The sequence below is a fragment of the Gymnogyps californianus genome, chromosome 2 (genome assembly GCF_018139145.2).
Source record: "Gymnogyps californianus isolate 813 chromosome 2, ASM1813914v2, whole genome shotgun sequence".
NCBI lineage: Eukaryota > Metazoa > Chordata > Aves > Accipitriformes > Cathartidae > Gymnogyps > Gymnogyps californianus.
The window spans coordinates 107,438,347-107,465,359 of record NC_059472.1 but is presented as its reverse complement, the minus strand read 5'-3'; the positions used below and the strand labels follow the sequence as shown (position 1 = coordinate 107,465,359).

General features: G+C 39.6%; 1 protein-coding gene across 1 annotated transcript in view; it reads left to right on the top strand.

The window, feature by feature from the left end:
• Window positions 1-27,013, top strand: part of CNTNAP2 (contactin associated protein 2) — a 1,235,323-nt gene that overhangs the window by 830,874 nt on the left and 377,436 nt on the right. Inside the window, exon 12 of the mRNA XM_050890726.1 lies at window positions 8,161-8,280. Coding sequence (XP_050746683.1) covers window positions 8,161-8,280 — 120 coding nt within the window. The remainder of the gene's footprint in view (window positions 1-8,160; window positions 8,281-27,013) is intronic.

The following is a 27,013-nucleotide window of genomic DNA, read 5'->3' as shown; positions in this document are numbered from 1 at the left end:
ACATGGTGAATATCTAAAAGTTTATTTGACAATCTTCCCCCTCAGATGCAGTGCCCAGTAATGCATTACAGCTACACAAATGTGCCACACCATCTAGATTTAAAATGGAAGTGTGCCTTACGTGGACGTGTTTGGCATGACTTGCAGTTCTCCATTTCAAATGTTTTTATCTTGAACGGTGCTTATTTCAGCCACAAAGAACCGTGCTAGAAAGCAGGGGGTTTTTTTTAAAATGTGTTTGTGTGTCCTTGAATAACTTAATTCTCAACGGCACCTTGTTAAAAATTGGTGTCTAATTATACTTCTTTCTTGTGATGTCTGTAGCTTGACACTGTTACAAGGATGCTAATTGCCTCATCTATGGCTTCTAATTTAAAATCACTGCTAAATTTTTTTAAAAATCCATCTTTGATCAGCCTTTTCAATTTAAATTCATTTCTCTCTGCCCCTCCTCCCCCAGCCCAAAGCAAAGAACAAATGAAGTTGAAAGAGAAACAGAAGCACCTTTGGTTTTGCCATAAATGGGATGTTTTTCTTCTGTATTCATAGCAAATTCCTGGGTTGCGCTACTGTGTGGTAATTCAAATTACAGTTTTCACCCCCATGGCAGTAGTTTTCTTTATTGTCCCAGAGGCAAATAAACTCACACTCTCTTTCTTGTTCTGATTGCAACCCCTCTACTTTCTTCCCTTTGTTACCACAATGGTAATTGTCTTGTTTATCACTGACATAAACGAGCCTAGAATCAACTTGACACAAATTTGGTAAATTTCCATATATGTTATTATTCTTATTTTTTTCTGCTTTTTAATTTCCTTTCTGTTTCTACAGGGTATATCTGAATATTGCACTAATAATAAGAATCCTTTATAAGTTCATTAGCTCACAATAAGAGGCAGAGGGAGAGTGTGAGGTAGATATAGCAGCTGGGAAGGTGGAAACCCATAACTTCAGAGATTTAAAAAGGCTGAAGCTTAGATCAGTGGCAGCAGGAAGAAGGCTTGTTCTTCAAAGCTCAGTCACGAAGGAGCTTTGCTATTGGAAAGTTTTAGTGGCATGACAGCCAATGCAGCAGTGGACAGAAATGTACACTAGTCCAGCCATAAAGCACTAAAATTCCTTTTGTTGGTTTGCCTTCCCAATTCATTAAAAAAAAAAAAAATAGTATGTGTGTATTTATAGAATATTTTTATTTATATAGAACATGTATATTTTTATATATAATATTATATATATATATAAAATCAAAGAATGGTCTTTCTTTTGGAAGCTATTTTAAGGATTTTGAGGTGCAGAGTAACTGAGCATTGAGAAGGGTTATGTTTAGGAAGGGTTAGCCAACTGTAGAAGCAGAGGTTGAGGAAGACTGCTTGTTTGTTTTTGGTTTTTGTTTATTCGGTTCTGTAGAAGTGGCCTTTATTGCTGGCTTATTTACCTTGTAGTTCATTGCATATGCTTCTGTGAATAAGTAAAACACTATTTTGGGATGAATTAACAGAAGCATGACTTCTGGGATGTGCAAATTAATCCTGCTGTGCTGAGCATTGTCCACTTTCATATGCTGAGCTTCATGAAAAAAATTGGAGAGTCCAGAGTAGAGCAAGAAGAATAATTTAGAACTTAGAAAACACAACCTGTGGCCAAGATGAACAAATTTGGCCTTTTTAATGTAGAGAAGAGATTCATATCTGCAAATAGACAAAAGATGGCTGCAAGGAGGAGTACAATAAGCTATTCTCCAAATTCATGGTGGGTAGAAAGAGAAATGATGAGTTTAAATTGCAGCAGAGCAGCTTCACAGTGTAGAGAGAGTGGGAGAAATGCTGATGCTGAAGGGCTGGTGGAATTCTAGGCTGCCTCGGCATGTTGAGGAGTTTACATCATGGGAGATTTTGAACAGGATTATGTCAGGAATGATACATGGATGTAATTGAGCTTTTTTGGAGGTGGATTAGATTAACTTTGAGGTTCATCCCAGCCATGTGATTCTTCTGTTACACTAATTATGATCACCAAAAAGATTCTGCTTTTTTGCCTGGCACTTATTGCTTCAAATATAATATGAGCAATTGAACTACCTTTTCCTGGAACATCTTGTAGAATGATATAGTACTTACTCAATATGATTTTAAGAGTAACAGAACTAAACCCTTAGGCTTAAGTTAACTTGTATTGGAACTGCCGTGAGTAAAATAGTTGTGCAGTATGTGTTAGACTCTTACTAATCTCATGTGGCCACAGTGAAAGGATGAAGTTTTGAGCTCTTAGAATTCATGTGTTTGTCCTAGCCAACTGTGAGAGCAAACCAAGGGCCCCTACAATGATTGTATTCCAGAAAACACAATCAAATCTGTTTCACTCTGAAGGTGTGTGAAGATGCCAGGGGTTGTGTTTGCTTGTGCTTTGGGACTGCAGTAGCTCAATTCAGCTTCTGGCTGTGGAGGTAACGTAGTCATGGCTGAGAAGTAGTGCTTGATCTTGGTTTTACTACAACTGGAAAAATGATTGGCTAAAGCATGCACCATGTCTCATACAGCTGTGATTTGGTGGACTTCTTCATGGTACCTTCCAATATTCTCAAATTCTCGTATTTACAGTGAAATTTTCCAATTGCTTAATGGCATTTATATGTGAAAATTGTGGTTTTACTAAGTGGCTGTTCATGTATAGCAACATTTCTTTAAAAACAGGAGAAAATAATATTCTTGCAGATGTAACACAAGCACGTAAATTCTAAGTATTACTCACGGGCCTTAGAGGTTTTAGTTTACTCAAATTTTCAGTTATACATAAGGCCAGGAAGTGCAGGTTTTCTGATTTCGAATGTCATTAGTATTTAGGTGATATTGCATTGGCAAATGCATGTCACATTTGGACACTTCCTTATTTCTTGTTTTTTCCTGAATGCAAGTCATTTGGATGTAATTGAATGTAGCGTAACTGAATTGAGAATTGTTGTATTTCTTCAGAAAGAAATTTCTGGAATTTCTTTAGCATCACAGTAGATCCATTTCCAAAAAAAAAAAAAAAGCTTTCCCAAAGGAAATGTAAATCTCCAAATGAATCTTTTTATGTACACATCATATTTAAGATACGCATGAAGCTGCGTAGAAACTCAGTTTTCTTCCTGGACATGAACCTCATTGCAGGTTTTGACACATTCAGGCACGGTTTCCAAGTGCACGTAGACTGGGCACAGAAACTCAGCATTGCAGCTAGCTGACTGTGCTGGCATCTTCCTACTGCTCTGGCGTGTCAAGGTGAGCACACTGTGAGCAGCCATGGCTGGCTGCTTCCTGGGTTGTGAGGGCTAGGAGCCTTGAAGGTCTTACAGCTTTATCTTATTAGAGCCTTATCTTTTCTTTAAAGTGCTACTTCCTGTGCTTTTTCTCATCAAGGTAACCTAATTCTACAGGGGCATCCTAGCTGTAAGTATATGAAATTTAGCAGTTTCTGTGAATCTACACCTTTCATATGCCCCTGTAAAGCTGAGATTTGCTCCTGTATTAGCAGCAGTTTAAAGGAGTTTATCCCCTGCAGCAGCCATATTCACTGACAGAAACAAAATGTGTTGTAACACATTCATTGTGTCACATAGTGCAGACTGTCATGCTAGGTCTTCTGTTTATAATGAGTTTGTACTTATAAAAGGAGGCTATTTGTCAGCCCTAAAATTAAAGCCGCCTTTTTACAGAAAGGCAGAAACTGTAGTTCACCTCGATGCTACTGAAACTCTATGGGAACATCATATAGGGTGACAGAGTTGCTAAATCCTTTTTGTCATTCAGCTCTTCCGCTTTCTAGAGATAGCCAGCAGCTGTGCCACCTGTGTGGGATAACTCTCTCTTGATCTTTACACCAGTCAGAAAGTAAAACAGGAGTGAGAACATCTGCTTCCCTCAAATCAGTAAAGAGCCATTGAAATCTAAGAGAAGTTGACTTTTTCCAACTTTCGGATAACAGTCTGGAGCTGGAAAAAGCTATTCTGTAAACTGGTTTTCTGAACCATTTGGTTTTCCTCAAATGTTTAAGATAGAGGATCCTAAAAACTCAGAAATTAGTGTTGTCTTCCCGTGTGCATCAACACCTCCTTTTTCAGGTTCAGGTAAGCAGTTCTGGGAGTGGAAAAGAACCCATGAAGAGATGCAGAAAAGTAAATGATGTTCAGGTCTGTGTGGCTACAAGGTTTTTTGTTGGTTTTTGTTGCACTCTAAGCTGTTCTCCCTTAGTCTGCTTCCCCAGTCAAGCAGAAACTTTTCCCCTCAAGCCGTGCTCAAGCCCACTGTTGTGAATGTTAGCTTAGTCAATGGTGAACTTCAAAATGGGTTCATATTTGCTTTTGTCAGCTGATTAAAACGACTGGATTTTCTGCCCAGACTAAGAAGCTTAAAGAAGCTTGAAGTTTCACACCAAAAGTTAAAATGAGATTTTTTTAATTTTTTTTTTTTAACTTCTTTTTACTTCATGTTAGAACATAGCCAAGCCCTTTCAAATTTTAGCATGAAATGGATTTGGTTGTCTCAGTTCGATCTGTATTATTCAGGTGATTAAACTTCAAAAAGACTATAGCATCTTTTTGTTGCTCTCCTCTTTCTGCTTTTGATTCTTTTCATACATACTTTTTACCTGACTCTAAGACCTTGGATAACTGTTCTGAATGGGTTTTCACCTCTTATTGCTTGTATACAGTTTTTGATGCAATATGAAAGCATGTCAAGTTAAGAGTGAGGAAGCAGTTTGTAGGGTGGTTTTTTCCCCCTCTTCTCCTCAGAAAGAATATAAGTAACATTTTAAAAAAACACAAAACAACTGGATGTATTATGCTAGAAATGGCTTATCGGGACATCAAGGCACATGTGAGTTTTACCTTTAGCTTGGAAGATTTTGAAGTTTAATACTATTCTGAAGTCCCTTAAGAATGTATATATTGTGGTTTTGGACCAACTACTAAGAAAGCAAATACATATTTTTGGCATTTTACTTCTACTGGCTTGAAAAGCAGAAATCTATTACCCTTGCGTCTTCAGTCCTTCCATTCTTTTTTGGTTTTCTCCTTGTCTTCCAGAAGAAATCAGCACTAAAAGACCCTTCTCTCTCTCTCTCTCTCTCTCTCTCTCTCTCTCTCTCTCCCCCCCCCCCCCCGTATGTAGATATATGCAACCATTTCTCCTCCTTCGCATATGAACACTGTAGACTTTATATCTAAATCTTGCATTTTGCTGACTTGTCCTTTCTTGGCTCTGTTAATTTTTTTGCTTCTTTATTGTAACCCTTATCAATTGTCTAATTTAAGCTGTTTTGATTCTACCATGGTCTCTTCCTTGTTGTATTGTGTTTTCATTTTCTCTGTGTTTTAATGTACTCGGGTGACCTCTAAAACAGTGTTCCTTAAGTGTTTGTCCTTTCATCTATTTTAGGTTTTCTTTGGGTTTCTTAATTTCTATTTTTGCCTGTTCTCCTTCTGTCTTACACACTACTGATCTTTTTGTGCAGCATTTCAAAAACCCATTTAAAAGAAGTACTGAATTATAAGGTGATCCTGTGTTATCTTCCTTTCTATGTCATCTTCTACTTCTTTGACATCTTGGTATCATGTCTTACTCTCCTCCCCTTCACAGTTGCCTTCTCTGCCTGGTGCTTGCCACTTTTGTTCTGCTGTTTATGTTAGTGGCTACCCTTTGCCATCTGAAGTCAACAAAAAGGTCTCTTTCTGTCATCGAGTGTCTTCATACACCAGAACATGATTGTTTGCTGTTTCCTATTGCATCTTAATTACCAGTTATTTTGTCAGTATACCAACTTCACTTATCACTTTATTTTGTTCCTATACTCCTGTTACGTGATTTGTATGTTACTGCTCCTTGCACTAGAACCTACTCTTTCATTTTTGTTTATTCTCATTTTTAATGTCTCTAAGTATGCATCTACATATGGATAAAACCTGCCAAAAACCTATCACACACTCATAAAAACAATTTTCACAAGATGAATTTATTTAGAATATCCCACTCTTTTGTCTTTATTTGAAGAACGATCTTAATTTCTATTGTTTGGTGTTCAACATAATGTTGAAGCTTAACAAATGCTGACTTATTCAAAAGCAACCTATTCTGTGCTGTAATACTAACTAATAACTACCTACCACTTTCTATTTCTCCCATTCCAGAAGAACAGAAGGAAGGGTGTTTTATCTAAACCCTTTAATTTTCTGTAAAAATATTCAGTAGGGATAAATGAGTGTCTGATTAAACAGTATAACTTGGTTTTTTCTTCCATATAACACTCTTTAATATTTTTTTCTGAATTGTAGTAGTATCTCTATACAAAGATTGGCCTGTCTTCTTGAAAGGAGCAAACATGGAGAAAAATGCCATGTTTGATACATACAGATCTGGATACTACAAAGACAAAACTCCCTTGGTTTTCTGAAAGGGTTTAGAAAATGAAAACACCAAATTTCTGGGAGATCATAAACAGCATTTGTCATCTTCTTGGCTTGACCTGGAGCGCATCTGTTAAGATTTGTGACTCGGTATCACAATAATTATACATTAACAGAGTTGGTATTTTGTGATTACAGTTAGGTAACATGTAGAGAGTTAGAGAAATATTTCTGAAGAAAATTGGCTATGAATTCCTTAAGAAATCTGCATGAAGTATCTGAAAACAGGCATAGAGTCTCCTTGATAATGAAAGAATCTGTTGACCTTAGTTTGGAGAGAAAGGGGAAATGGCTTGGAATATTTCACATTTTAATTAAAAGAGTCTACTTCTTGTATAAAATTGACTTTAGACCCTGTAATGAACATGTAAAACTTTCCAGGAAATCTTTCTCTTGTAGCATCAACAGGGAGATTCTCTTTATACACAGGTAACAGTCTTTAGCTTTGCATTCATGCCACATCAAAATTGGAGATTTTTTTTAGCTTCGCTTTCCTTTCTGCATCTTGATAGTTGGTTAGAGGCCTTTAAATGTGTGTATGTGATCAATCACTCATCATCAGAGCCCAGGGAAACAGTTTGTCCTTATGAACATTTGAAATAAAGCCAGTCTTAGCAAGGACATTGCTTGCCAACAAATTAGATTAATTTTTAGAGTGGATATGACGTCTGGTTAAACAAACATTTCATTTCTTTTAGCAGCTGATTGATTGATTCCAAACAAACAAGCTGTACCATCTGGTCTTTGGAAAACAAAGAAACATTACACATTCCTTTTTTAAAAAATTGCATAGAAAAATATTTATATAATTTACCAGTTTTATATATGTATATACCAATTTATACAAATTACCAGTTTTACTTTTTCTATGCATAAAATGGTTTAACTTTTTCATGTAAAATACACATAACTTTGTAATAGTTATACATTTCAAAGAAAATATGGGAATTACTAGAAAAGCTTCTATCTACAATGCTTATTATTATGTCTGAGCTGTTCATCATAACACAATGTGACAAGCAGTTTTACACTTGAAATAGAAAGCGGTATAGAGAGATCAAGGAAAAATTGAAACAAAACCCACTACTAAATCAATTAAACTTCTTCAAGTAAATATTGTGAAATTTTAGACCTTGCTGGAACAGAATATTAGTTATGTAGATATGTAATAGAGTAACTGCAGAGCTATGTAGAGACCAGTATTACATGTAGTGAGAAATTTAACAATTTTGAAACTCTGTGTTACTCTGAGTTGTAATACAACCTGAAAAATTCTAAAATTTAGAGAGGTAAAACTCATAAGCTTTTTGGTGTATCTCTTGAAAGAAAACTAAAGAGAAAAGTATATTGGATCAATAGAAGTGTCTCCGATGTAAAACTTAAACCAGTGTATAAACAAAGTTCTGAACCAAAGTATTTTCAAAAATGGTTTAAAGATACTCTTGAAAAAGTTTTTTTCCCCCCCACCCCGGGTTGTTGGAATTCTCTTGCTATTCTGGCTTTCTCTCACATGCCAAAAAATGAAATTGTGGGCCTCAAGCTTTTAATCAGCTCTGTATTGTTTGGAAAGATGCTTTGTTTTCTGTGAATGTCAGTGACATTACTTTAATCTCAAAGGTATAGTTCTTGATATATAAATAAAGTCAATTTATTGTCATTATAGATTTTTTTGCTCCAGGATATGAAGATCCTTATTGCTGTGTTTTATTTCATTCCAGCTATTTATGAACTCTCTTGTGAAGCATACAAACACTTGGGCAAAACTTCAAATTACTACTGGATAGATCCAGATGGCAGTGGGGCACTGGGACCTTTGAAAGTTTACTGCAACATGACAGGTAACTGCATTGTATTTGCTAATTCAATTTTTTTTTAATGTAGTTGGGAGAAAGAGTCTGTTCATAATTCATATTTCTTGGCAAAAGAAAAATAATTGCTAGGAGCTTTTCATGAGAGGGGTCATCAAATCTGTAGTCACCATTCAGTATAGCCTGAGCAAGGCAGTAGTTAATCCATTTCATAAGCTTTTTGAATCACAGCTATTAATTAGCCTTAACAGGCCTTTGTATCCTCAGTGGTGCATCATTTAAAAAAAAAAAAAGTAGATATATATGGCTATTTACCAAAACTATTGTACATCAACACATCTGTAGTTCAGTAATGTCTGTGGTTCATGGGGTACTGTGGAAGGCAGCTTTTTAGAAATGTCAGACTTTTATTTCTGTCCAGGTATTGCTGACTTTCACACAGCTTTCACAGCCACATTCACACACATTCCTTTCCACAGGCAGGGAATAGAAATTAATTACAAGAGAAGCAAAACATTTGAGTTTTCTTTTTGCCTGTTTTGACTTTTTAACTGGTGTTAGAAGGACATATCTTGTTTAACTTCTGAGACCATATATATAACAACATTAACTTATTTCGGTTTTGTTACATGTTTTTTTTCCTGCTTTTAACACTAGTTTTGCATGGGTAACTTCCCATCTGGGCATTCTCACGGAAGATATCCTGTCTTAGTCATCTGCATTGCCATGCTGAGGCAGAAAAATATGACAATGAAAAAAGAAAAGGGGGCAGTTTTCTGCAGTGGGAGTATATTATTTCTTTGGTCTGTTAATGCATGACAATTGTCTCAGCACTTTTTCCTGATATGAAATATTGGGTAGCTGATATAACAGACGTCCCCTGACTTTCCCTAAGTGTCTGCATAATAAATTTGAATTTCAGTCTGTTTGGATTGGAAATCTGGCATACGTTTGAGTCCTCAGACTTCAGCATCAGCATCATGAACTTGAAGGCGCTTGAAACTAACTCTGCCTCTTTAGAGATCACAGTCATTGAAGCTCATGTAGCTCTTCCTGGAGGCAGAAACCTGTACATGTCTGGACCTGTGGGGTGGGTTTTAGCCAACTTGGATGGGACAGATTGGGGGGGACAGTGGGGAGAAACTGACTTGAAGGGGGATGCATGGCACATGCAGCAGACCCCTGATCAATGCTTATAGGTAGACAGCCTGTTGGAGAACAGAATACCATTGTTTCATATTGCCATTAATGTCTGCATTTGTATAATAACCACATACCTAAAAAGGAGCCTGATCTAAGCTCTGGGAGTGCCATCAGTCCTTCTTGGACTGGAAAGACAGGCCAGCCAATCTGTTCTGAGACACAGGTGTAAAGGCAATCTTTCAGATAAGTGGATCCAGACCCATTTAGGACTTTTTAAATCATAACTAGCACCTTGAACTGTACCAGTAACTAATCAGGCAGGCACTGCAGGGAACAATGCCAAGAATGGCTGATATATTATAGTGATTTCTGCTATTCAGAAGAAGAACCGCTGTGTTCAGCATTAGCTATAGCTTTTGGGTACTCTTCAAAGGTACCTTTGTAAATTAAAAATATACTACCATAGTGGTGTCAGGCACAAAAAAGTACACCTATCCAGTACTACAGTATTGCTCATTCATGTTAAATATAAATATACAGCAGAAGGTCCTAGTAGCTTGTCCAACACTGGGGAAAAAACAGATAAGAAAAGTAAAAGTAACCATTTCATTTTACTAACATTTCTTGTCCACTAAACAATTTCCAGAGTACTTAAATGTGACCTTTTCCTAACCAGTGCAAGGAGGTCATGAACACTAGGATAGATGATTTAGTGCTCCTTCTCTTCATTTGGATATGATGCATGCTGTGGAAAAATGCAGTTTTCTGTTTTAACTGAATCGCTCCTGTCCTGGTTTCGGCTGGGACAGAGTTAACTTTCTTTTTAGTAGCTGGTACAGTGCTGTGTTTTGGATTTAGTGTGAGAATGATGTTGATAACACTCTGATGTTTTAGTTGTTGCTAAGTACCGCTTATCTTAAGCCAAGGGCTTTTCAGTTTCCCATGCTCTGCCAGCAAGCAGGTGTGCAAGAAGCTGGGAGGGAGCAGAGCCGGGGCAGCTGACCTGAACTAGCCAAAGGGGATATTCCATACCATGGAACGTCATGCCCAGTATATAAACAGGGGGGAGTTGGCCGGGCGGCGCGGATCGTGGCTCGGGAACTAACTGGGCATCGGTCAGCGGGTGGTGAGCAATTGCATTGTGCATCACTGGTGGGTTTTTTTTTGTTTGGTTTTTTTTTCCCTTTCTCCCCCTCCTTTTTTGTTATATTTCTTTTCATTACTATTATTATTATTATATTTCATTATTACTATTGTTAGTATTATATTTTACTTTAGTTATTAAACTGTTCTTATCTCAACCCACAAGTTTTACTTTTTTTTTCCCCCTCTTTCCTCCTCCTCACCCCATTGGGAGGGGGAAGGGGGAAGCGGCTGCGTGGTGCTTAGTTGCTGACTGGGGTTAAACCACGACAGCTCCCATCAGCAACTCTTTGCTACAAGAAAAAGGCATTTTGCACTAATATCCATGTAACTATTTAAATTTTAAAAATGAGAACCTGACAGAACTATTTCTTCATTAAAATGCAAATGACTGCAAGAAATATGTGAAAATTGATGGGAACTAATTTTAATCTTTGCTTCTAAAACCGGAAGGTCTCTCTGACAATCGTTCTCGGATAGCTTAGTAAAGCACATCACTTATATACATACTGTGTGGTACCTATACATTGCAGCTGGTACAGCTTTAATTTTCTTTTAATTAGTGGTCATCTTAAGCACTGAAGACTGTGGAGGGTAAAGAGCTACGTTTTTAGGAGAAAATTCACAACACCCGAAATCTTTTTCTGAATTGATACAGAGTATTATCAGTAATATACATACTAGAGAAAGGACAGAATGAGGTTACTTGAGGGCTTTACTTTGCTTCGTCAATAACACATTTCTGTAGAAATGTAGCAATGATGCATATCTTGTCATATAACAAAAAGCACTATAGCATATTAGAATAAGAGCAGAATTCTCAATTTTAATATCAAAATTGTGTAGGTTTATGGTATTACTAGCACTATATTTGAAAAAGGACTTAAACTAGCTGAATTACAATTAACTATTTTTGTGAACATGAAACTAAGTAACCTGCAGATCTAGCTATACTGAATAGTATGTGGAGTATACTAAATGAAAAAAACACTTCTTCATAAGGCAGGATAGTGATATTTTATTTTAATAGAGACATCCTTAACTGTATTTCCCTCTCTAGCCTGACAGTCAAATCTAAATGTTCCTATTAACCCACTATGTTAAACAAACATCTCTATATTAAATTATTACTCAAGATGCTAATAGACATTTTAAATATCCATTGTTTCATTCAGGTGGAACTAGCAAGTAAGAACATCTTAGTGACTAAAAAGGTAATGTAACTTGCTAGTTTGGTTCCTAGAAAAAACAGGTCCACAAGGTTAGGGTTATTAGCAAAGTTAGTATCCATCTTCCTAAAATAAGGTGGCTTAACACTTATGTACTGCTTTCACACTTACTGTAGTATAGTTTTACTGGTGCAAAATGTTGGAAAGTAAGCTGCACTCTCATTTGCCTATAAACCTTCAGGGGCAAGGGCAGTAGCCTGAAAAGGCACTGAAATTGTATATTTAGAAATTGCATCTTTAACCCTTGAAGGTACTGTATCACAAGTAATGAATCACAAATTTCATTATTTCATCATTATGTCAGCCTTTCATCTACAGATTCTACAGTCAGAAAGTGTTCAGGATCCCAAATGTGTCAAAAAAGTATTTAAAAAAAAAAAACCTGAAGAGAAAATTATGGTGCAGTAGACAGCTCTCTGGGTATATTTCTGGGCATAATCCATATCCATCTTTAGTATGTCTTAATTTAGTAAACTGGCAAATGTCATGATGAGTCCCGCCCTCCACAGATGTTGCTGTGATAACTAAAAATTGTTCTGGTTTCTAAGGTGTCCTAGCAATTCAATAGTGCAAAGTCATAGAAATACATATGTGCATGTGCTCCCCACAGCAATTCATGGTCTCTACAAACTACTCTGTATTGTCAAAGAAATCCCAGAGCCCCCCTTGTCCTTGTCTTGTCCTTGTCTTCTCCAAACAAACCTTGTACTCACAGTGCTGTGTTTTGATAGTGAAGAGGAACGAAGCACTTACTTACATTTTATGTCCTCATAGTGGAATTAAAACGTTTGAGATATCACTTTTAAGTATCTCTTCCTGCTGCAGTAACACAGCTTTTCAAAATCTAGGGCATTGCAATAGATGTTCAGCAGTTTTCCAAATACTTATCAACAGGAACTATGTAAATTTTAGGAAGCTTTTTTTTTTTCTTTTACGAAAAATAGTATTGAAAATGTTTAGAGTTGGGAAGTTAGAACTTCTTAGATTAATGCACTTACAGAAAAATATTCCTTGAAGCTGTGATGTGGCATAATATTTAACCATTAGATTGCCTTTCATTTTAGCCTGACTTGTGATCTTAGGCCAAAAGGGAACTCTTCCAAAGCTCTGTCATCTTAAGGCCGAGATCTTACCCTCTTTCAGAGGCAGGTCCACAAAGGAAAGTTAGACTCTGCGTTCAAGCAGGTTTTTCCAAAGATGGAGGGTTCCTATCTCAGTATCCAGTTTAAGGCCTTTCCTGTTTTCTCTTTAATTGTCATTAGAACAGTAACTGTAGTGGAAAGAACTGCTCTTTTGAGATATTTGTTGGAAGATGTAAACTTTGAGTGTGTTACGGCTTCACCCCACGCTCTGCACAATATTTTGTATTCCTGAATCTCTAGGCTTGATTCAGTTTTCCTCTGGCAGTTTTGTTTCAGTCCCATTGAGAAAGACACATGAAGTAAGTTAATATTACTCCCTATTTTTTCTGTTTCTTTCTTTTTTTCCCCTCTGCCCAAGGAGGATGGAGAAAAGGTATCAGATCAGTAAGTTTACCCTGATCTTATCTTGTGCATTTGTCCTGCAAGAATTTTCAGAGCAGAGGGTGAGGAATAAGCAGAGGAACAATGCACAGGGACCATAAGTCCTTAGTTATTTATCCTAATGGCTGTATGGGACATCATTCAGAGAGGCGGACCAGCACTTTCATAGTTCCTTGAGGCTTTATGCTGAGGATAGGGAAATCGTAGTCTTTCTGCTGTTTCTTCTGCTTCATCATTTAGATCACTGATGCAGAGCAGAACTGAGAGGTTTCATAATCTATTTTACCAGAAGATATGTCAGTTAATTCTTTCTATTGGTCCTGAAGTCATTATGCCTCTGTGATGTGGCTTTTATCTCATTTCAGGATCCAAATAGCTGCAAGCATAATGGCTGCATTTGAATGGTACTTACCCTATCCCCTTTCTAGTACAGTTCTTTTGCCTAAAGCTGCACATCTTCAAACACTTTGAGAAATCATTATGCGTATTCATAGCCTGCCTCATTAAGGTCAAATGTACGGGGTGGCTTCTCTACCCACTCTCCCCCTTCCTCTCTTCTCTCTCTCTTCACTTTTTTAACAGAAGTGGCACATGTAATAATTACTGCAATGACTTTGTGAGTAGACATTAAACAACTATAACTGTCATATCCTGTGATTTTTCTATCTTCTTTCCGTAAATAGTGGGTCACTGGAGTGCTTTTTACTATGACATACATAGAAACATATGGCATGAATATAAATGTGCCATCCGTCACTACATACTGATGAAAAGTGCCCCAGCAGCGGTAAACGTTTAATTTTATTGCACATATCTGTATAATTAGTTTTTCAGATGAGACATTTTGCCTGAGAACTGATTTACTGAACTTCCAAAGTATCAAAACTTTTATTCATACAGATATATATAAATGCATGTGAAACATAAAATTTTGAGTAATTGAATTCAATAAATAAAAGACTTTTTTCCTGTGTAGATTCTCTGGTTTGATAGAGGAAGGAATTAGTATTTTTCAGTTAACTCAAATAGAATAAATTGGCACACATTCAAAGGCAATAAACAAAATTTTGTCGTTGGGCAATGGTAAGTTGTTGCATGACAATAAAAGTATAGAGACCTTACCCAGTCTAATCTTATTGCAGAAATCTTCCGATACAAGTATTTAAAGTCTTTTACCTAAAATACAGGAAGGAAAAATGGCTTCAGTGTTTCAAATATGACATATGAAATGAAGTTTTGATTTTTAACAGCATCTCTTACACACTTTTCCTTCAGTTGTAGAGCTTTTGTTTTGGAGGCTTTTTGCTGAGTCTGTCAGACATTTTTGCAAATTAAGATGACATTTGAGAGGTAAAAAGAGGAACAAATAGTGAAGAGGGATTAAAGCTGTTGTTGCAGAGTATCCAAGCTTATTTCCTTGAAGATGAAACAAGACCAGAAACAAACACAGAAAAAGAAGAAAATGGAGGGGGTGTGTGGGGAAGGGCAAAAGCATCAAGCCATTTAAGACACGGTTTTTTGGCCAGTTGACTTATCAAGGTAGGCTCTCTGTATAAAGAAGGGAGAAAAGGTACTGAGGAAGAAGGAAAATATTAGTCATTGAAGCATCAGGGGATTGTGTCTGGAGCAGCATCTCTGGCGGCAGACTTTCTTCCTAGAGGTGAGTTCATGCTCCTAGAGTCAGAGAAAAATAACAGACCCATGGAGACCTGGAGACAGAACAGACTATGTTTATGTCTTTGCCTGCCAAGTAGGCTGAAACATCCTGCATCTCAGTTTTAGTTCATTGATTATTTTTTTCATCTGTTCTTATTTACAAGGCATGCCCTTTGTATTCTAGGTTTCATTGGTACATAATTTTATTTTGCATTCAGCTTTTTTATTATTTTTAATTTATGTCAAATTTGGCTTTCTTGTGAAAATGCTCGTTGTGGTACTTAACTGTATCTCAACAAATTTGGCTAGTGCCTTTTCTCTCCATGCTCTGGAGCACGGTACTGACTGTTGGTAAGAAGGTGGTCATGGTTGTTTTTCCAGCTGAATGTAAACTTTCCACTCAGCCTCAATCAGTTCACAGATTGTAATTGCCAGCCTTTATCTGGACTCGCCTTGATTAGATGCAGCTTGCTGTCTGGAATCTTTGTGAAATAAATCAGGATGTTTTTCTGTTTGTTTGGTTTTGCCTCAGTTTAACACTGAAAAATGATGTTTTTAGGAACTCCTGTGCTTGACAGTTACTTGGGTTTGACTGGTTAAAGCCACCATCTAGATGGCAAGGGATGAGTGAGTGTAGGCTGTTGCTGTGTTCTGTGACAGCATGTTGAGTTTGCCATAATGGCAGGCTTTTAAGGATGGAAGAGGAAAGGATTACAGGCTACTCAGCCCTACTGGTAAAACCACACTTGAGTGCCATGTGATTGTGAGATTTTTTTTTTTTAATTACTTTAATGTTCAGAACTTAAAAATACACTGCCATAGAAACAGTCTCCATACAGAGATGAAGGTTTTAATAATCTCAGGGCTCATCATAATATAAAAAAGGTAGAATTTGTTGGGAACACAGGATGTGAATCAACATCTGGTGACTTCACTAAACAAAAATGTGTCCTAACAAAAATATGGTGTCATAACTTTAGGGTTTGCAGTAACTCACATTAGAATCACATGATTCTAAATCATATTAGAATATCTTTAGATATTTTCTCTAGTCACCCTTGCATCTGTAGAAAATGAAAAGCTAGCCCAGTGTGCAACTACGGAGAAAATATCTAAACCATAAAATAAAAAATATCTTGTGAAGTCTGCCTCCAATATAAGGTTCTTGATTTGCTCTGATTCAGTAGAGGACAAACTTTATCATTGGCATTTAAGGTAGCTTCTCAAGTCGCCAAGTAATACAAACATTTCTTACTGTCTGACTACTTTCTTTTGTTTCTTCCCCTTATTTCTTCCTGTCCCACCTCAAGCTCTGGAGCGTCATATAAGAGAATATAGGAATAAAAGTCTATGTCATGTCATCCTCTTAATGTATTTCAAGTGCTCATAGTTGGAGCATGAGCATCACAGAACATCCATACATCAGGCATAGGGCAACTAAATGTGCACTGACCTCAAAGAATGGGAACAAATTGGCATTTGAGAGTGACAGAGCAGAAGTAGTTGAAAATAAAGCAGAATCTTTGTTTTGCCAAATTATTTAGTCTAGGAGGAGGAAAAAATCCTGACATAATCTGCAATCAGGAAATATTCCTCATTTGTTGGAAATTGAGCTCTGAACAGATACTAGAAAACAACAAATCTTTTTAGAACTCTTTGTACATTGCAGGACCCCACAAGCCTATATTTCAAGAAATAAGTCCATAATTGGGGGAGAAGAAAAAATGGATGGTTGGAAGTAGGATGATGAAGGGTACCATCTACCTTTAACTGTTACTGTGAATGGTAGAAGCAAACATTTAGCTCCAGATTCACTCCCCCACACATGTGCCTTACTGGAGATGTGAGGAACTCAGCACAAGCTGCTTCAGGCCAATGATATGCTTCAGTTATCCCTAGAAAATTGCTCCTGTAGAGAACATTATTGAAAGCCCAAACAAAGCTTGTGTTTTCTGTAAAACTTTTATTTCTGCTTTTGGTCACTTCAGTTGAGTTAAGGCTAGACCATTAATTTATCCCTGAAATGATTGGAGAACTTGTTGAGATTTTTTAAATTTTATTTTATTTTGATGGTAATATTTTCTGCAGGGTTTTTCTGTTGTTTGGATGGGTACAGATGTTGGGGGTGGTGGTGGTGGTGTTTCTGCCTACACCCTACATCACTGAGAAAACTTCTCTGTGGCTCTGTGGGCTTTGAGGAATAAGCTCAGTGATTCAGCTGTACTGCGTCAAAGCCTGGAAGGTGTGAGTCACTAGGTTCAGGTGGGGATTTCTGGTGTACAGAAATACTTTCTCATACGTTCTTCCCTCTTAAGGCTTCCTTGTCCTTAAACAACACTTCAAAGAATGGCTTCTCAGCAAGTCATATTCAGAGTTGGTTGTTTCTAACTGCTAGTACTGTCTTGTCTTGTTGACAGACAGTGGGACTAGGAAGAAAACCACTTACCTGTTCTAAGTATTCTTTCTGTTGTCATTTTCTTTGAAATTGAAGTCAATGTAACTAAAAGATCACAGAGCAGTTTAGTCTAAAGGAAACATTTAAAATCCTGTTCAGATGGCAAATGGTGTATTAAGTTCACTTATTACTGAGATAATCAGGTGATGAAAAGATTACAGACAATTTTAAAAAGAGAGGAGAGAGATTCATTCCACTCTAGAATTCCCAACCAGTATTCAGTGTGCAGTGCTGCACACTGATGTGTAATTCTCTAAATTAGTCTACCTAGAAGGGCAGGTTAGCTGTGTTGTCACTATTGCTGTTAAAAAATCAGGCCTTCTTGCTTCCTCCTGTGTGCTCTGACAGATGTTTTTAAAAAAGAAATTATGTGGGCAATGAATAAACTGCAGTAGACATCCATTCTGATCTGTACATACGCATTGTCGTGGTTTAACCCCAGCCAGCAGCTAAGCACCACGCAGCTGCTCACACCCTCCTTCCCCCTCCCAGTGGGATGGGGAGGAGAATAAAAAAAACAGTAAAACTTGCGGGTTGAGATAAGAACTGTTTAATAACTAAAGTAAAATAAAATATAATGCTAATAATAATATAATAATAATAGTAATAGTAATGAAAAGGAATATAACAAAAAAAAAAAAAAAAGAAATAAAACCCAAGAAAAGACAAGTGATGCACAATGCAATTGCTCATCACCAGCTTACTAATGTCCAAGCAGGGAGCTGCCCCTCCCAGCCAACTCCCCCCAGTATCTATACTGAGCATGATGTTCCATGGTATGGAATACCCCTTTGGCTAGTTCGGGTCAGCTGTCCTGGCTATGCTCCCTCCCAGATTCTTGCACACCTGCTTGCTGGCAGAGCATGGGAAACTGAAAAATCCTTAACTTAGGATAAGCACTACTTAGCAACAAGTAAAACATCAGAGGGTATCATCAACAGTATTCTCACACTAAATCCAAAACACAGCACTGTACTAGCTACTAAGAAGAAAATTAACTCTATCCCAGCCGAAACCAGGACAAGCATACATGGAGAGGGAAAGTACTGATGATGCAGTTTCCCTACATGGGCAGGAGGTGTACAGAATGACTCTCCCATGACTCCCTCCCAGGACTTACTAACAAGTGAAGTTAGTGTAGATTATGTAGGAGTGTGAATTTACAGTGTTAAGGAGAGTTTGTGTGAAGGCTGTCTTTGAACATTCCTAGTAAATTCCAAGCTTACATACATGTTTGCATTTTATTGCTTAGAATTAGTCTTAGTGCTTTTCTAAAAAAGAAAACAAATGTGCAATAACTATGACGTGAATTTACAGAGAATATTTTTACTAATTTCCAGAATGGGTGCTTAGTACAGGTTTTAGGGCAGCATCAGAAGTATGCTGTAAACTCACCTCCACCAATGTCCCACATGGTGGGAGACAGATAGAGCTGGGGAAAAAGACTGTAGGGTGATGGCAATAAGGGCGAAAAGGACTTAAATCCACGATCATCTGGGAATTGGCCATTTTTTATCTCCAAGGCCACAGAAAGCAGCCCTTCCTCTGAAAATATGGCAGTCAGTCAGAAGATGCTATGAAGAGACCGCTTACATCCATGAAAATCAAGAAGGAATTTTCCTGGGAGAACCAGAGTTGGTTGCAACCTACTGAGATCATCACTTGCTCCATAGCATCAGAAAGTGAAGAATGGTTGAAATAAATTTGTTACAACTTAAAAGCAAACCAATGATAGTATTCCACATAGTTTAGTGAGCGAAGTCCAGCCAACAGGGGCAAAAGATAAGGAGGAGTCTGTGAGACCTTGTGTAGTGAGTAGGGAACAACTACGGCTGGAGAACTTCCGTAGAGCAAACTTTCAGATTTGGAATGGAAACCTGCAGATTATGCAAACCAGGTCTCTTGTTTAAAGATTCTTAACTGCTAAGCGTAAGGATCTCCCTCCACTCATGTACTGGAAGCCAAGTCCACCTGATTTCAGACAGATAATATATGTAAGAGGATGCAGCTTGACATTTCAGTGTCAGACATTAGGGGTCTGTGTCCGCTTTTATTGTGTTTAGAGTTCATGTTTATGATCCAGAATTAACATGCTTTTTAAGCTTCCTGCTTTAGGTTTTTTTCCATTTGCTAAGCCCAAGTTTTCTTTTTTTCAGGGAGCCTGAAAATATTGGCTTTATCTAGTATGTGTCAGGACATGCTTCCCTGAGTGGGAACTATTGAGGTAATGATCTTCCATTATCCTAGATGAGATTTATGAGACTAACTCCACATACACTGAAGCATTCAATAGTAAGCAATTTAAGAAAATCAGTAAGAATAAATTATTCCCTTCCAAGAATTATTATTGTGTTTTTTGCCAAAGCAGTACCCTAAAGCTCGAGATATTTCTCCAAAGAGACTAGCTTTTTTTCTCCACTTTGGGATGTACTTGTGCATCACAAATAGAAATCACTGTAGATTTTCTTTCAGATCAGCATTGTCTGACTGCAATGGAATAAACCTGTCAGTAGTCATAAAAGAAAATTAAACATGTTCGTCAGTAGTAATAGGACAAAATACTGTCAAAAAACAATTGGAAATGGCAATGTTATAAATTACTGTATCAGAGATCTAGGACCATCACTGCTCGATTGGATTCCCTTTTCGATTGGATTCTATTTTCTTTGCAATAGTCTGTGGAGAGGAACTAGTGCTCTCACAGAGCACGGATATTCCACAGAAACTGCTTGGCAGGCAAGTTGGGGGAGTTAGAAAGGCAAAGCTGACTTAGCTCTCCAAAGCCTGAGCATGCAGAGTTCTCTCCCTTGCACTTACTACTCATGGGTCTACATCAAATATGTTTCTGCCAGAAGCATTGGCTTCTACCTGAAGATGCTTTATTGCTAATACTGTTCTGGTAATTACCACAGAACTATGCTGAAATGGTTACTCTTACTTGTGCTGTACAGTGAGCATCTAATGAACAAACAGCTGAGCCAACTGGATGCTAACCAAGAGCTGTACTGAGACCCTTCAGGTGACTGACATCTCTGCTAGACAGAGTAGATACAAATGGGGTATACTCACAAGTATTTCTGGTCAAGAGTTGTTATTAGCAAAAGGCCTCACTCGTGAACTTGCTTTGTGCACTGGCATACATTCATTGCTTGCTTGTCTGTCTCATTGCATAAACTAGATTACTTAGAAATGACAGATCTATGGGAATTAAAAAAAAAAAGACACTAGCCTGCTTAATTAATGTTAATATTCAGAGAATTCTTCTGACATTTATTTCAGCAATCTTTACCACTGTGTACTGGAGATCTGAGTGGTTGCTTCATATCTGCCTGACACTTTTGCCATAATGGTCAGAGATTTTTTCTACAACTGTCACGTTAATATTAAAACCATGTTACTTAATGCCCAACTGTATTGCAAACCTACCTTTTCAAATACTTTGCAGGGCTTTGTGCCATCTGCAGTGGAAAAGAAGTGTTGCAGATGCCAGAGACCAGCAACCATGTTTTTCATTAAATCAAAGATGAAAGAATTGAATTAAAGTAGCTGCTGTTTCAGCCTTCTTGCTAGGCAGGAGTTACTAATCAATCTTATGGGTTTTAGTAGTACACTAAGTGCCAAACCTAGACAATTTTTCAAGATTAGATCTTAATATTTTCAAATCAAATAATATTTCTTGAAGATGTAGCTAGAACAAAGATATTATCTAATATCCCTTGGAGTTAACTTCCTTTCCTCCCCTGTCCTCTTGTTTCCAGTCCGTATCGGCCTGGGAAATGTCTGCTATTAACTCAGTTGCTAACACTTTGGTTCAAATGTATTTTGAACTAACATTTTAATACTGACATCTATATTAAGTCTCTTCACATTCCACTTTTCAATAATATTTTCTGCCTCATATGGTCTGTAAGTTATTTCTTCAGATTCAGGAATGAGATTGCATGTGCAGCAATTGTCAGTATTACCTGTGTTCTTTGGAGTGAATTAAAAAAGTAAACCTAAATCCTGGACCAACTCTGTGGATCTCTTGAGGTACTCAGTTCTCTCAGAATGGTCTGTCCTTTTGTGTCTTTAACAAATTTTGGGTTTTATTTATTTTTTTATTTCTTGTAGGTAGGTTGTTTTTGTGGTTTTTTTTTTTTTTTTTAAGAAAATAGAAGGATCTTTATTTTTTATTTATTTACAGCACATCCTTATGCCTGAGTGAATATCTGCCGAGTGACTGGAATAAAATGGATTTTTAAGAAAACCAGACAGTCCACTGTCCAGTTTTTTAAGAAAACTGGCCAGTTCACCTCTGTTCTACATATTGCAAAGATTTTCCCATTATTAGGAAATTCTTAGAACTTTTAATTTTTTGACCTTTTATTTTTGGTGAATTTAGTGTTCACTGAATTTATGTATTGACGATGCATATGCCAGTTGTGCAAAGATCTTTTCATAGACATCTTTACTTTTAGGAACTGATCTTTTTTTCATGGGCTAAAAAAATCCTATAATTGAAAGCTAGTTTTTAATCTAGAAACTTAGATTAGTTTTAATTTCTGAATTAATGATGGAAGATTGTTATCTTACCATCAATTTCCTCAACTATCCAGATAGCATGTTTAGTGAAATTTTACTCATTAAGTAGATAATCAGTGGATTACTTTGTAGCAAAAATTCAGCTCTACTGAAACGTTGGAGTTGCAACATCAGCTTCTCTGAAACAGTTTTGTGAGTGCTAGAAATTACAATTGTTATCAGCACTTTTGTTCACAGTATGTGCTAGTTTTCATGTTTGGGTATTTTTGTGTGTGTTCTTTTTAGAATAGAGTAGAATAGTTGACTTGGCAGGGACCTATAACAGTCATTTAGTCCAACTGCGTGACCACTTCAGGGCTGACCAAAAGTTAAAGCATGTTATTAAAGGCATTGTCGAAATACCTCTCAAACAGTGACAGATACGGGGCATCGACCACCTCTCCAGGAAGCCTGGTCCAGGGTTTGACCACTCTCTCGGTGGGCATGTAAAAAGCAAAATCTTCAGTCCTTCTTTGCAGCTATCTTCCAGACACGTAGGGACTCTTAAAGAGAGGCAGTTGCCTTTTAGTGTCAGATGGCTGCCTGGCCAGCTAAATCCTTACCCACATCAGCATTACCAGCAACAACCTGCCTCTTCACTAAATGCCTGCAGAATTCATTTAAAAACTCAGCAACCTTGATTCACACTCTTGGAGAGTAAAGCTTATCCCCACAGACAGCAGTGCCACTAACTGCATCGCACTGACCCACCAGTGTTTCGTCTCTTGTAGCTTTTTCAGCATCTGGGCTGATTTGGCACTTTCTCCAATGAAACTTCCAAAATGGAAGCTCAGTTAATGCCAGCTGTGGTTATTTTCTTCCTGAGGAGGCAGACATCCGTTTTGAAAGTGACTAGATGGACACCACCAGCTTGATGTTCAGAGCCCACCCACACAGTCAGTCCATAGCTCAGCTGGCTGGTGGAGGGCTGGATCTGCTGGTCGTGATGGTGTGGAGTTGGACTCCAGCAGGCTACCGATCGGTGAAAGCCTCATTAACACATCTCTCAGGCTCCACCCTTCATGCTTTGATGCCATCAAATGTAAGAAACAGTGAAGTTCATGGTCAGGTCTTCTGAATTTAGATTGCAGAAAACCATCGTTCAAGATATGTAGGCTTCCTGCCTTCTCCAAAAGATACATTCGTTGTCCACATCATATTCTGGATTTCATGGCATGCATGAACCAGAAGAAGCTGTATCTCATGGTATGTTTCTATGGCCCCCATACTCCATACCAGCTGAAGCTCTGACAGAAGAGACAGCCCCTACATTAGTAAACCATGTGTGTGAAGAACTGCAGGTAACACAACGGCAGGTGGAGCGCCATGAGTTTCTGCTCCAGTTTGGAAACATTGGAGTAGGCAAACGTTCCTGGAGGCACGAGTAGATCACAGGGCGACTATGAGCCATGAAAGGGATACAGGCAAATGCATTCCTGTGTGTCAGGCAAGATATTTCCATAGGAAAGGCAAGCATTGTGCAAAGCCCTGGTGAGAGCTCACCTGTACCACTAGGGATGTTTCTCATTCCTCAGGTTCAAGAAAGACACATACCATCTGGGATGAAGGCAGACAAAGACTAAACCGTTGATTAGGGGCATGGAGGGCCTACAGAAGAAGACAACGACTGGAAGGCGCAAGACAAAGGATGAGAGGTCTGCCATCGCTTTCAAGAAAGATATCAAGGGTGAAGGCCAAAGGAGGAAAATAGCTACTGAAGTGCAAGGAAAAAGATGGTCAAGAACACAAAACAATTCAGGACTTCTTTCCAAGAGGATGACCTCACCATAAGCAGGGTAGGAACAAATGTCCCTTGGTGCATTGGTAAGGAATGGTGAGGAAATCCTGCATGCTCTCTACGTCTCTGCAAAGTTCATGCAGAGAGAACCAAAACCTTCTTTCACCTCTGGCATCCCCACAACCAAATAACTGTATATGGTATAAATGCCCTTCTTTACATGGTCTGCACGTCCAGATGAATTTACAGGGACGCCCAGCAGCTGGGCCCAGTGCATGGCCAGCAAGGGCAGGGACAGCCCCCTGGGCCTCCTGGGCACAGGGACTGCCTCGGGGCCAGCACCCCAAAGGCCTTCCTCCGAAGGATGCTGGGCGGAGGGTCAGCGGGCGGGGCTGTGGCGGGCGGGGCTGTGCAGGGGGGCCCCATCACCACCATGTCACAGCGCCACCACCTGGCAACGCAGCAGTCACAATGCCCCGGGACAGGATAAAAGGGAGCATCATCCCGTGTCCCTCTGCCAGAGCTGGCCCAGGGGCAGCCCGAAGACATGCAAGCGGAAGTCCTTGAGGAGCCGGTGGAATTACTTGGAGGGGGCTGAGGGAGGAAGACTGGAAACAGGAGGAGGCTGCTGGAGGTTCTCCGCTGCAAGGCCAGCTGCCAGCAGGGCCACGTTTAAGCTCATCTGAGGGATGGAAATCCTGCCCCAGCCTTTGGGGAAAAGACGCCAGCTCCTCAGGAGATGAGAAGAACCACCAAGCCCTGGAGGTCCCTGAGGCTATCGGGCCTTTTCAGCTGGATAGCAGTGGCAAGACCAAGGGAATGCCTTCTTGAGGAGCACTGCACAACTCGCCAATGGAAGGATTCTTGCCCTCAAGGTCGATCAGGCCAGGGGCATTTGGCCACTCTTGCAAGCCCCTGAGAAGGCTCCAGGTTGAGGGAGAATAGGGCTTGGGCGTCTGCTGGGAGGCGTGACTAGCCTGTGGGATGAGGAGGCAGGTTTTGCTCACATGCTCAGGGAATAGCCAATTGCCAGCTCTGGGGTCAGGAAGGAATTTTCCCCCGGGGCAGGTTGACATTGGTCCCTGGGGTTTTTTTGCCTTCCTCTGCAGCATTGAGCAAGACCCACTTGTCAGGGCTCCTCTGGTCCATTTTGGCTGGGTTACTGCCTGCTGTTCATGCAGCATGAAGATAGCCTCTCGTGTCCTCCAGCTGGGGGGAAGAAGGCTTTTTTTCCCCCACAGTGGGCTAGCAAGTGTCCCCAGGGGTTTTTTGCCTTCCTCTGCAGCACTGAGCATGGCCCCTTGCCAGGGCTCCTTTGGGCCGTTTTGGCTAGGTGCCTGCTGCTCATGCTCCATACAGGTGACCCTCGTGCCCTGCAGCCAGGGGGAGGAAGCTTCCTAGGCTCCCAGGGTGGGCCCTCAGGGAGGTCCCCAGGGGTTTCTTCTTGTCCTCTCTAGCACTGAGCACAGCCCCTTGTCAGGGCTCCTGTGGGCCCTTTTGGCTAGCTGCTTGCCTGCTGCTCTTGCACCCCCAAGATGCCACTCGTGCCCTGGCTCTCTTGGGCTCTCTTGCCCATTGCAAGCTTGTAGCAGGAGCGAGCTCTGCTCTTCCCTTGGCTCCATTTCCCCAGAGGTTCTTGCTTGTGCAAAACAGCCCGTGCTTGGAAGGGCTCCAGGCTTGCTGCACCACCTGGAGCTGCCACTTTGCAGCTCTCCCTGCGTGCAATACAAGCGCAGGGCAGGCACGAGAGCGCTTTTCATGCATCACTGGCCAAGAAGCACAGCGGAGCAAGTTCTGGAAGGCAAAAACTGTGCTTATCATCTAATCCGTGTCATACTTTTGAAAATACTCCACGGTACCACACACCTCCTCTTCTTCTTCTGCGTTTGTGTGTGGTCAGTACCGATGCTCATTCTTCAAGTTCTCACTCTTCAGGAATCACGGACTGCTTGGCCTGTATTCCTGCTGCTACTTTCTGTGTCTCTGTGGCTTTCCTTTGCCAGACTGCAAGGGACGTTTTTTCAAGCTAAACTGAAGAATGCATCAGCCTGCTCCTGGCTACACGTGTGCATTGTGTTAATGCTTGTGAGCATCGGCTCTGAAACAGATTCAGAAAAATAATATAAAATGACACAAAATCCTGTTTCCACTTGTAACCTTTGTGATCTGTGTCCTTGAAAGTGTTTTTGGAGCTGGAAAACCCCTGGCATTTTGGGCAAATAACAGTCTCATCATTATTCGACTCATGGTGAGCACAGGGAGTAGAATAGAACAGAACAGAACAGAATAGAATAGCTTATGCCATGTTATGCCTAGAGGTCTGCATGACAAGCTATGGCCTAGGTCTGAGGGGTCCATCCAGGAGAGCAGCTCTCTGCAGTGCAGGTCCCAGGCCCATCCAGGAGACAGGGGCAGAGACAGGCACACCTACAACATCGCTCAGGCAGGGACTGAAGGCCACAGGCTGAGCTGAGACACGTCCCCTGGGCCCTTGGCAGGAGACGGTGTGGGTCCCAGGGGAGGCCGGTCCCAGCCATTGAGGCCTATGAGCACCCCCAGGACCCTGGCAGCAGACTTGCGCTGTTCATATGATCTCCTTTAGACATTGATGGTGGGCCACTTTGGAGACCGAGTATTGGGCCAGAAGGACCTTCTCTCTGAGGGAGTACTGTTGTTCTCAGGCTCTTGTGTTGTAGTATGTTTTTCCAAGGGAAACAGCTCAGGCATTTCTAAAAATTAGTACAAGGAGGAAAAAAAAGTCCACGGGGAAATGAACAGGTATTGCTCACCTCGAAAAGACTTGCAACCATTTAGTTGAGGAGCACGTCCTGCTTCAGACTGAGGGCTTGATCTTTGAGCCTTGCTAGGGTCAGAGATGTGGGTTTTGCCATCCTGTGGAAACCCAGCTAAACTGGATGAACACAGAAGACTTTCAAAAACCACACATACTTTTTGCAAATTTGTTCAGATGGTCAAATGATCTTGAGACGATCCACAGCTCTCACCCCCATAGAAAGGTACATGCCTCCTTCCCACAACATGACGGAGACAATGCCTAGGATGGGACATGACTGTCCATTCAATCCCTTCTGCTTAGTGCAGGACTGTGAAAAAATGTCATCAGAGATTTCCTCAGCATGTATTGGTAGGGAAAGAAGGAGGTAGGAAGAAGAATAGAATAGAATAGAATAGAATAGTTCAGCTGGAAGGGACCTACAATGACCAACTGGTCCAACTGCCTGAGCACTTCAGGGCTGACCAAAAGTTAGAGCATAACACTAAGGGCATTGTCCAAATGCCTACTAAACACTGA